General features: G+C 40.3%; 1 protein-coding gene across 1 annotated transcript; it reads right to left on the reverse strand.

The window, feature by feature from the left end:
• Positions 1-6,168: 6,168 nt before the first annotated feature.
• TOMM7 (translocase of outer mitochondrial membrane 7) lies at positions 6,169-11,451 on the reverse strand. The gene is made up of 3 exons (XM_054638801.2): positions 11,296-11,451; positions 7,593-7,641; positions 6,169-6,387 (listed from the first exon to the last, which is right to left on the reverse strand). The coding sequence occupies exons 1-3, from the start codon at positions 11,396-11,398 to the stop codon at positions 6,372-6,374; spliced, it is 168 nt and encodes a 55-aa protein (XP_054494776.1). The 5' UTR covers positions 11,399-11,451; the 3' UTR covers positions 6,169-6,371.
• Between the last annotated feature and the right edge of the window lie 100 nt (positions 11,452-11,551).

Genomic DNA, 11,551 nt, shown 5'->3' on the forward strand with positions numbered 1-11,551 from the left:
ATCTAAACAAACTCACACTGATCTCCTGAAACACCAAAACTGGTGTAAGAATTGGAGTGCTGAAACCCCTTGCAACTGACAGACAAGCATCCACACTTCAACCCCCACCCTGCAGCTGATGGCTACCCCAGGCTGTCTGCAATTCCAGTAAATATGTAAATGCTGCCACGTTTTAGGGTGCAGAAGATGAGCAGAGATTACCACTTGTTGGGTGAGGAGGTCAACTTTCAAGTCCTTCCTGGAGCAGTGTTATCCCTGATGGTGTCACTGAGCTGCCATTATTTCATCTGTGGCTCCTCCACAGCTCTCAGGGTCCTTCAGTGCAGCAGCTGCCTTGCTGGCCATCAATCTCCTGTCACAGTGGCAACTTCAGGGACTGCTCCCAGGATCAGCACCACCTGCTGAAACCAACACTCACTGGTGCTTCTGACACACAAATATTTCCAGTAGGGAATTGAGATGAAATCAGAGAAGACCTAAACACTGCTGAGCATGTTATAGGGCCCCTCAAATGAACCAACTTACTCTTTTTCCAGTTTGCTGTGTAGAAACTATTTTATATCAGTAAAACACACAAAAGCATTTATTTTAGTTGGCAGACCAACACAAACACATAAAAAACCTAGAACAATAATAAAAAGTGAGCAATCCTAACTACACTCAGCAACAATGCCTCAACACTTATATTGAAGAGAACTCATCCTAACTGACAGCCAACTCACTGAGCAAAGAAAACTCAAAAAAAAACCAGAACAAGAAAAAAACCTCCCACTAACACAACCCAAATTAAAAAAGACCTGCTAATAATGACCTAGAAAAATAGGAAATTACCCACCAAAGCAGCATTTTGGCTGCTGCTGTACAGGACCAGCCTCACCCTGCACATCCCAGCTAGCCTTTCTGCACATTTCCATTCATCCTTAGTCGTTAACCTCACACTGAGATTCTGGAATGCTTCACAGATGACCAGCTCCCTTCATCCTGATTTTAAATTCCCAAAGAAGGAAGAAAGTAAAGCTATGTTGAAAAGCATGCATACATTATACAGTATGCAAGGAAAGCCCACAGTATTCAGAAACACTGTTTAAGATGAGAAACAAAATATCCCTAAGAGGAGCTGCCATAACACCAAAATGCTGGACAAGAGAGAAAAAAACCAAAACAACTTCCAAAAAAACAAAAAGACAGAATGCAACCTAAAATTAAAGTAATCTGTAATAGAAAACTGGGGGGGTGGGGGTAAGGGATAGTCTCTGAAGTACCATTTTTTAAATTTTTAACCATACTTTACTGTGTGAGAAACTTCTAAGGAAAAAAAAAAAAGAGGAAAACATTTCAGCCTGACCAGCTTCCCAGGTTGCAGTACCATTCCCTACCTGGTATTGGTGTAAACACTAAATTTTGGCAGAGAGAACAACTACTTGAATGAGACTGCATGCATCTCTAGTGCCTCTACAGATTTTACCAACAGCTGATGGTGAGATTAGCTAAACCAAGCTGAAGCTACAAGAGATGGAAGAGTTATGCCATCAGTAAAGCATGGCAGCAGCAGCACTTTTCAGCAGTAATGAGTCAATAGGTCAGCTTAGCTTGATGGCAAACTTCCCCCTATGGCTGCCATTGTTATTTGTAACTAATAATATTTTCCAATTTCACTTTCAAAGATAAAATGATGGAAAGGTAAGTATGCACTAGTATACATCAAAGTCCTCATGGTCAAGGTATTAGCAAAAAAAAACCCACCACATACATACATATATATATATATATATATATATATAACTAGAAACCTTGTGACTAAGCCCTTGCTTTTCAAGTCAAATGATTAGATAACAATTTCTGATCTCTCTCAATGAATTTCTTTCCTCTTCTTGATAAGGGGAAAACAAAACCCACCTACTCCCTTACTCTCAAAAAATGCAACCTCTGTAGGGTTCAACCTTGAAGTACTACCTCCATGAATTACTAGCAAAATCAACCAATTTCTGTAATTAATCAGATTAAACCAAACCCTCCTATATTTTCAAGACTGATTTTGGCAGTCAGCAGAAAAAACTCTACAAAAATTTTGCAATCTGGATTTCTATTCAGTGACCAGAATCTAAGATTGCCTTTCCTGAGAAAATAATTCCTGAGAAAATGTTTAAAAAACCAAACAAACATTCACAATCAGAATCAAAACAAAGTGAGATTTGATTTGCCCTGCCATATGCTTTTTCACACAGCAGATAAACATTCCCTCCATCTAACCCATCCTCTAATCCTGAATTAACATAACCATGACCAAGAAACAATGTATGTAACCCACAAGCTTAACCAAGAAATGGCTATTGCATCACACACCATCATGGAAAAGTATTTAGAAATTGCAATTAAGTCATTATTTGTAAAAAATAAATAAATCATATGACATTTAACAGGATGTGGTCTCTCCTCCTGTGGTGAAAACAGATGTAATAAGCTTTAATTTCCACATATCATCAGTACCATCATAGCTTAAATTCCAAGACTGTAAGAAAATATTTCCAAAAGCATCCAGAGTATATACAGTTTGATTTAGCAATTCTCCTGATAAAAACCATTATGTTAGATGTGGGTTTCATTTACCACACAATGCAAGAAGATGAGATGTTAAGCAGCTCTTTGTCACCTACAGCCATTTTGGAAGACAGCTGTACAAAATAGCAAAAGACAACTTTTATACTTCACCAAAATGGGCCTGTTGTGACAAAATTCTGAACATTGATTCAGTCTGCACACTTTATGTGTTTAAATGTTATAGTTCAGGCAAAAGGTGCTTTGCTGGTGAATTCACTCAAGGAAAACAAAAAAACACACAGCCTGTTTTATATCTATGAGATACACCAAAGTTACTTTGTACCAGTTGTGTCTACACCAGGAATTTGTAGCAAAATTAAAAACCTATTACAAATTCCCGATCACCTTAATTTTGCCTCAAAAGTGGCCAGGCCTTGAAAAGTTTATGGAGCACGCAAATTCCTTTGTAGATTAAATTATTAAGAATAAAATTATACTGAAAGCCAGATGGTTTTTTTTCCCTTTAGTGATGACACTAAACTGACCATCCTTTTTCTACCCTCCTAAGCAGGATGTCCACAGTCCATGCACCAAGATCAAGAAAACCACCAAACTCACAAGACTCCCTCTCTGTCTCTTGCACAATTGCTTGTCACCAGGTACAACAGGCTCCAGTGACAGAAGGCATTTCCCTGACTCTGAGGCAACCACAAGCACGCTCCACATCCCTCCACTTAAAAGGCACAAAGTAAAAAGCCAAACAATCCCTATCTCCAGGCTATGATCAACATGATACCTCAAAGTCAGTACAATCTCCACCAAATTCAGAAAGGCATCAATGATTTTATTTCAGACATCTACACTGTAGCTTTGAGCTCAGCTGTGGTAGCCAGAGCCCATTTTTCAGTAAACTATGCTCACTGGCTTTATTCCAACACTAAGAGTTCACAGGACTCCATCACAAATCCCATCACAGAAAATAATCTGCACCTGGCTGCAGAAAGCACTGATTCAGTGACAGAGATCAATACAGTCAAGCAGGAAAACCCATATTTGCTCTTTTCTAAGTGTCTCCCATGTGACAGTAGAAAATTTTCTCAAGTTCTACTGGGAGAAAAACAGAAAGGAAAAAATCAGATTAGAACACCTGAAATTAATAACACCTAATTAAAGTCCCCAGCCTTGACCAACATGAGAGTTCTTGCACCTCATTCCATAGACCTGCCCTCTTCTCCCTAGCACCACCAAAAAACCCCCAGTCTTGCTGAAACAAGCATATTTCTGACCTTTCTTAAGGGAATTAAGATTCTTCACAGGAATCTCTTTAATGTAAAACTTCCCAAACCAATAAACTGCTCTTACAAACACATCCAAATTTTGTGAAAATGACAAAAACTGCAAAGTAACTTCACAACATCCACACCAAAGATTTCTTCATTTTCAAACTTGAAGAAAAATACCTCCATTTTTTTTTTTGCTACCTTAAAATTAATTACCAAGATTTAATGATTAATACTTGTTCTTCTTTTTTTTTTTTTTTTCCACCAGAGAAGAATATAAATATTTATTTAAGGAGAAGTTTCACTCACTTTTAATTACAGTAAGAACACTATTTGGAATGAACATCTGGACACATAAACAAGAAACATTATACTACATACTAGCATTCTATTTAACCTGACTTGAAGGTACTATAAAAGACTTTTTCCCCCCTCAATCTGAAAACCCAAGATTTCTATGCTAATCACTTTCCTGAAATAGACTTCAGAAGCAGTGAATTACCAAAAATTTCCTATCCAATGCACTTAAAGTAAAAATTTCATAAGCAATATTTATCCAGGAATTCCAAGTTGCAAAAAAATCTGAAACAAAACTATTTTTAAGACAAACTTTCAGCATGGAGACGTCACAGAATCTGGCCTGTGCTTGACATATGCATGCTTTTGTAAAACTTTTAATGAAAGAGGAAACACTTCCCTATTTCTCTACCTCTTGCCAAATCCTGTAATTCTTGGAAAGCAGCCAGAGCAACCATGCGGCGGTTACCACCCACAAACCACATCCCCAAATGTCAGACACACAACAGGGCACATGCAATACACTTCTGCAGGTGTTTGGGCCCATCCACCCACTGCTGCATTTTGGGTATTGTGCACCCACGTGAAATGTAAAATCTGATTGAGAAATACGAGTTACCTCACACCAAATACTGTATCTCTTAATATTGAATATCTCAGGTTACTGCACAAAATTCAACAGAAGAAAAATGTTCATCATCATGATTAAAGCCACTACCAAGTATCAACAGATTATTTCATTACTATTACCATTAGGATCAGTCAAGAAAAATAATCAAAAATTTAATTTCTTTCATAATTTAAGACTGTGAGCAGTTAGATTAATCTCAAGTTATTGTAAGAGAAAAGGCACTAGGAAGGCTGCGCTAGCAAAAGGATACATGGTCACAAGACACTGTTCTGCATTCAGCCCTTGCAATGTTACACTGTCAGCACTCTATCACCATTAGCCACGCCAGTATGTCATGGCATTTGACTGAGTTATGATGATTAATGGAATTTTAAAGAACATGTTGGTTTGCACTAGTTCTCATAAACATTTTCACTTTTTTCTTTCCATTTCTTGTCCTTCATTTAAAGTTTTTTCACTTGGCTCATTTCTCTCCGTTTCTCCAATCAAACCCCTAAACACAGTAACACTTTACCGTGAATTGTCATGGCAGATTAAAACTGAGGAATCTCCTATTCTTAAACATTTAATTAATGTAAAAAAAGCCTGAAAAATCTGTGAGGTTAAAAAAATCTAGAATACCTTTGTTGCAATGATAATTTGGGGCCAATAAACATTATTTTTTATCTCATCACTGCAGAAATACAAACTACCCTGCACAGCTCTGGAATGGAGAGAGCAATCCACCCAAAACAGCTTCTATTTAACAGAAACCAGACAGTCACCATTTTAAGTGCTTGAACATCAGTGTTATAAGGGAGAAAACCAATTGAAACCAAAACAAACATGGTCCAAAGAGCAAGACTTCAGCATAACAATGAAGCACATACCTCGTTTAGTGTACTTGTTTTCTACCTTCAGTTATGCATTAGTAACTTTCTCTTATAGTATGGACAATTTATACACATACACACAGAGCACTCAACTGTTGTGTCCTCCCATCCCGTCCTAAATCCCAGAAAACATAGAGATCATTTAAAGGTAAGTTTAGCAGGAAAGTATACTTTTTTAGTATCTGACTGTGCTAAAAATACAAACATACATTTCCCTCAATCTTTACTGCATCCACAGATAAAAGAATTCAGAAGAAGATAAAAAACCTGAAGTGGATCAGCACAGTAACCATCCACAGAGGCGTACCAACATGTGGGCGAGGAACTTTTGAGGAATATTGAAGTATTTAAAACATTAGCTCAATTTTCTGGTGACTGTGAAGGTAAAGAGGAATTTTTACCCAAACGGCAATCGTTAACAGGGACAAGTATAGGAGTTAAATATCACCATATTTTGGAAAAAGCACAACAAAACAAAACCCCCACCACGGGTTTCTGTAATAAATAAACCACTACATTATATAATGTAAAGACTTAAAAACAATATGCATCCATTCAAACAGTATTTATTTAATTACACCGTAATGCAAATAAGTTAGGTCCATATAAATTTCATTTTGTTGTATGTACAACCTATGGCATTAGCAAGCTGATTGAGCCAGCTGGTCTAAGTGTCGGCCTCATCCTCTGGAATGTACGCATCTTCTGACACACTGTCCATCGGCTGCCTCTACAACAGGACCACCACAGCCTTCAGCCCCAAAGTAGACTGAAAGGGGAGGGGGGAGGAAATCAAAGTCAGATTTGCAGCAGATACTTGTCTTTAAAGATCTGTATTTGCAAAACACAAGTCTGGAGAAACAGCCCTACAAATGTACAGAATAAACACTAGCCCCCAAAATACTGAAATAGTGCCACCTTGAAAGTGAAATCTAAGGCTAGAGAGCACCAACATGTGCTCACAAAAACGAGCATCTGTAAGCCTCAGATTAGACAAAACATCTGTTCATTGTATCTATGTATATATATTCTGGTACAAAACACATCTTTTACACTGTACAGATGCACACCAAAAAAAGAAGTCTCAAACCAACAGTGAAGCTAAACATAGAAACACTGTCAGCAAGCAAACAATTGCAGCAACTTGGTTATTAAGACAACAGTAGATTCCATTGAAATTGTAATATGATCTTACTACTTTTTTCCCCATATTTTCTACTGTTTCTACTGAATCACTGAATCCTAAAAATGGGATTTCTATATACTGTAACTATGTAAATCAAGAAGAGTTAGTCTATGACTTTGCAAACAATACAGTCCATCAATTATATGTTTTAGGAATATCTGGTCCTGCACAGTATTGAAAGGCATTTCTTGAAAACCAGGAGAACCACTCTTCCTCCAAAACTTTAATTACTTAGACCCAAGGAAGCCCTTCAATAAAACTTAAATGTCACTAATAAGCACTACTAATGCCATAACATTGCAGCGCAACAAAGAGTCCCACAAGAAAGAAGCAACGTGAGCCAAATGCACTTTGCTTCACATCAGTGACTAATACTGAAGGATACAGCCCTTTATTTCATGAACCTTTTATTATGCTGTGTTATTCCCTCATTTGCCAAGGCAGAAGGAGATTGGATTTTGGTTTCAATTTGTGCTAGAAATCTGAGAAGTTATTGTTCAGTGCAGAAACTTACACAAACTAGCTCTACAACAGATTAGAAGGGCAGCTGTCATGGAAAAGACACAGGAAGTTCCGTATCTTAAAAACTATGCAAGGTTAAGATAAAAGGTCTTCCCAAGAACTAGAACTTTGCTGACTTGTCATGTGAATTTCCAAATAAACAAGAACCACAACAATTAAAAACAAGGGATGGAAGCATCATTCACAACTGTTGCTGGCCAGAAATAATACCCAAACCAGTAACTATCTTCACTGGGTTTGTACATACATTTGGAATCAATACATACCTCCAGATAGTTGGCTCAGGCATTCCAGGATCTGCACCTCTTTTAAAACCTGAAGTGAAACATACATTACATACATGTATAAAAATAAACAAGTATGTACAGATTCCTACATAGTTAAATCTCTATGAAGTTATTCCAGCCTGTTAAATAGCAATAAAAAAGAAAGCTACTGAACATAGAATTGTGATTCATGAAGCTGTGTACTAGCCTGAATAAAAACTGCATATTCTTACAAGGGTTAGAAAGCAAAGAAAATAAATACCAGCATACACTTTTCTTTTTTTAAGAAGTCTTACCTGCATCTTTACCTGACCTAAAATTCAGGATCAACTAGCTGTGTGAGATGAAGGAAGTCATCCATGCCAGAGATCAAGACATTCATACTTTTACACACACAAACCCACAGATGTTAAATGTTGTCCAGAAAGCAACCTAGCAGGGCTCTACCAACAAAGACACCTAAAACTGGTGTAGAGTAAGCACCTTGAAGCCTAACAGGTAATTCTCCAATGACATCTGACACACACCTTAAAAGCAGTATTTCAGTAACAGTTCACTCAATTTAGCATGACAGAATGCTAAATGTTAAATCAATTCAACCTCAAATCTTCTATTCTGATTGGCACTTTTTGGAGCAAGTTACATACTGCTAAAGCTTGCAAACCAACAAGCTGTTCTCTAATACCCAGGAAAATTAAATGAAAGTTAACTACAAAGAGTTCATCCCCAGCCCCCAATGACTCAAATATACCAAGTGACTAAAGTATATGTATACTAGGGAAGCAGCTGAAGGTTTGGTATATGAAGTATCTTTGTTCTCTGGACTGTAATATAAAAGTCTTGAAACAGAATCATGCAATTCAGGCACTGTTCAATACTACACTGGCTATCTAGAAGTGAAGGTTTCATGAAAATTGTATTATTTCCCTCATTTACAGAAAATAAATAATTAATGTCATGTTGCCTGAAACACAGGCCACAAAGGTTAATAGAAAAATTTCCATTGACTTCACAGGCAGTGGAAAAGCTCTTTGAAGATAACATTGAATGATTTGAGACTATTAGACATCCTGACCCAAGTTCTTTGGCTGCCATACTGTCCAGCAGCACAGCTTAAAAATTCATGAATTGCAGCCACACTGTGTGTGTGAATGTTTCTGCCTCCTTCCCTCACCCCCAGTATTTTTAAATAAGCAAACCAGGTTTAACAAAACTGCATTGGTCTAATTTACTGACTTAAAACCAGGGCAGCCACTTTAAAGAAAGTTTAAAAAAATACAACAAAACCCCACCAATGACCAATAACTGCACATTCTCATACTGGACTCCTCGTACATGCCCTGAGCTAGAAAGCCTTACAGAGAAAGCTACAGGCTCAGATTTGCTGACCATTTCCTTGCCTATTTTTAGTTCAGCATGTATTTGATACATATGGGATCACACCTTCCCTCCCAAATTCAAAAGTAATCCTAGTAGAGAAGAAGTTCTTCCAATCCTGCAGACTTGGGGTACATGCCACCTCCAAATGTCTATGGCAATCAAGGTGGCACCTGCTCTTCCCCTTCCCATCTGCTTATACTTTCATTACTGCAGATAAATTTATAAGAAGGCAATGTAGATGTGGTACAGCCACTTATTTTCTGGAGATATGAACCTAAACTACTACAACTTAAATTTCTCACTGCTACATAACAAAAAATATACTACACACCCTGATGCTAGTGCAACTGTCTGTACAGTAAGGTGGCTTTATACAATTTGAAGTAACTTATTTAATGTCACCAATGTAATTTATTAGTGTCACTAATGTGACACTCTGATGTCACAAAGAAGAAAGACCATCTTTCCAACATCCACAGACACTGTTAGGGAAGTAAAATCTAAACAAAAATTCAACAACAAATTAGGTCACAAAACACTGTTGAAATTCCCACCCAGAACTTATTAATTTAAAAGAATTTACGAACTAAAAATGGAAATGCAATGGAAAAGCAGACCTAATAATGCTAATTATTTTTTCCATAGTTTTTGAAGTGACTTCTTTTGCTTGCAGTTGTTGCTAAAGCACTTCTGTAACAGCTGACGAGAACAATGTTTTCCTGGTTGTTATCTATAAAGAATCAAAGCCCTTCAAACCAGGCACTGCACTCCCTTCAATTAATCAAAACAACCTCTCAGATTTGACTGGAAACACATCAAGCTCCCAGCCCTCCTTCATGTTTGCATTCAATGCAAAGATGCCTGTCTGCTTTAGGTGCTTTTCCCAAAAAGCCCAACAGTTTGGGCAGAAAGTAAGCCAAATGAATTGCAGGGATCAGCCTTCCTGGGCCCCTCTGTGATAAAAGAAGTGAATAAAGTGTCCAGCCTCTCTTAAACAAGGACAGCTGATGGCATACAGCTCTAACTCAGCAGGAGAAATATTGTGTGGTAGTGATGCCTGGCTAACCTGATGACAGGAGCAAGCAAAATATATCCTGGGTACCAGGCACAACAGCAAGGCATCCCCTTAACATTCCACTGCAGCTTGGAAACAGGAGGCACACCATGTTTGGTGGGAGAGAGACTGTAACCTGTATGCCTGTTGCTGGAAATTTAATCTCAGCCAGAGGCTGGCAATGTCCCCAGTGCCATGAAGCAGAGCTCCCAGCGTTCTGCTCACCAGACTCCCAGGAGCACAAAGCACAGCCCTGACTATTATAGCAAGCAGTCACTGACACAGGGTTAAATCACAGCCCCATTTGCTGTTCGGCTCTCCCCAGAGGGGCCCTCACACAGGATTAGCCTCCAGGGAGAAAAAGGGGCAAAAAGCTCTTTATTACAGAACCACAGGATTGTCAGGGTTGGAAGGGACCTCTAGAGATCCCCTAGTCCACTCCCTGACAAGGCAGGGTCACCTAGAGCAAGGGACACAGGAATGTGTCCAGCTGGGTTTTGAATGTCTTCACAGAGGGAGACTCCACGACCTCCCTGCGCAGCCTGTTCCAGGCGTTGCCACCCTCAACGTGAAGAATTTCTTCCTCATGTTGAGGTGAAACTTCTTGTGTTATAGTTTATGGCCGTTACTCCCCATCCCGTACCTGGGCACTACTAAAGAGTCTTGCTCCAATCTCTTAGGCCCTTGCCTTTAAGATATTTGTATACTTTAATGAGATCCCCTCCCAGTCTTCTCTTCTCTGGACTAAACAGGCCCAGCACCCGCAATCTCTGCTCATAAGAGAGATGCTTCAGTCCCTTAATCATTTTCGTGGCCTTGTGCTGGACCCTCTCCAGCAGCTCCTCGTCCTTACTGTACTGAGGAGCCCAGAACTCGACGCAGCACTCCAGATGTGGCCTCGCTAGGGCCGAGTAGAGTGGGAAGATCACATACTTCTTCTTTACAAAAAAAGGGGGAGAAAACAAACAAAAACCATACAAACATACAAACAAAAACCCAACTATAACAAAAAGCCTCCCCGTCTCAGTTCTGCCAAGGGCAACCCCGCCCTCCCCTCCGCACATGCGCGGCCATGGCCGCGGGCGTTGGGGGCAGCGCGGCGAGGCGGCCCTGCCTCCCCCCGCCCGGGCCCTTCCCTCGGCCCCGCCGCTCCCCGGCAGCGTTCGGACGGGCCGGGGGGCGGAGAGCGGCCATCGGAGCCGGCCGCCCCAGACCCGGCCTCGGCAATGGCCACCGAGGGCCCCCGCGCGTCCCCCGCCCGGCACTGACCGAGATAGAGCACTACGGGGATGAAGCCCCAGCGGATGGCGAACTGGCCGCCCTTGAAGAGCTGCTGTAGCCGCTGCTTGGCCTCCTTGCTAAGCTTCGGCATCCCGGCGGCGGGGCAGAGAGGAGGAGGAGGAAGAGGAGGAGAAGGAGGAGGAGCGCAGCCGCTCTCGTAACAGCGCCGTGCGCTGGGCGGGACCCATCGCTCGGCTGCGGGGCGGGGAGCGGGGCTGGACCTCGGGCGGCCGAGGAAATGGCG

This window comes from Agelaius phoeniceus, chromosome 1 (genome assembly GCF_051311805.1).
Source record: "Agelaius phoeniceus isolate bAgePho1 chromosome 1, bAgePho1.hap1, whole genome shotgun sequence".
NCBI lineage: Eukaryota > Metazoa > Chordata > Aves > Passeriformes > Icteridae > Agelaius > Agelaius phoeniceus.

Excerpts from the sequence above, each read along its gene's own strand:
- TOMM7 (XM_054638801.2), bottom strand. The coding sequence starts at position 11,398 with ATGCCGAAGCTTAGCAAGGAGGCCAAGCAGCGGCTACAGCAGCTCTTC. Across the intron at positions 7,642-11,295 it reads CCCCGTAGTGCTCTATCTCG|GTTTTAAAAGAGGTGCAGAT; the intron begins GTCAGTGCCGGG and ends GTTTCACTTCAG.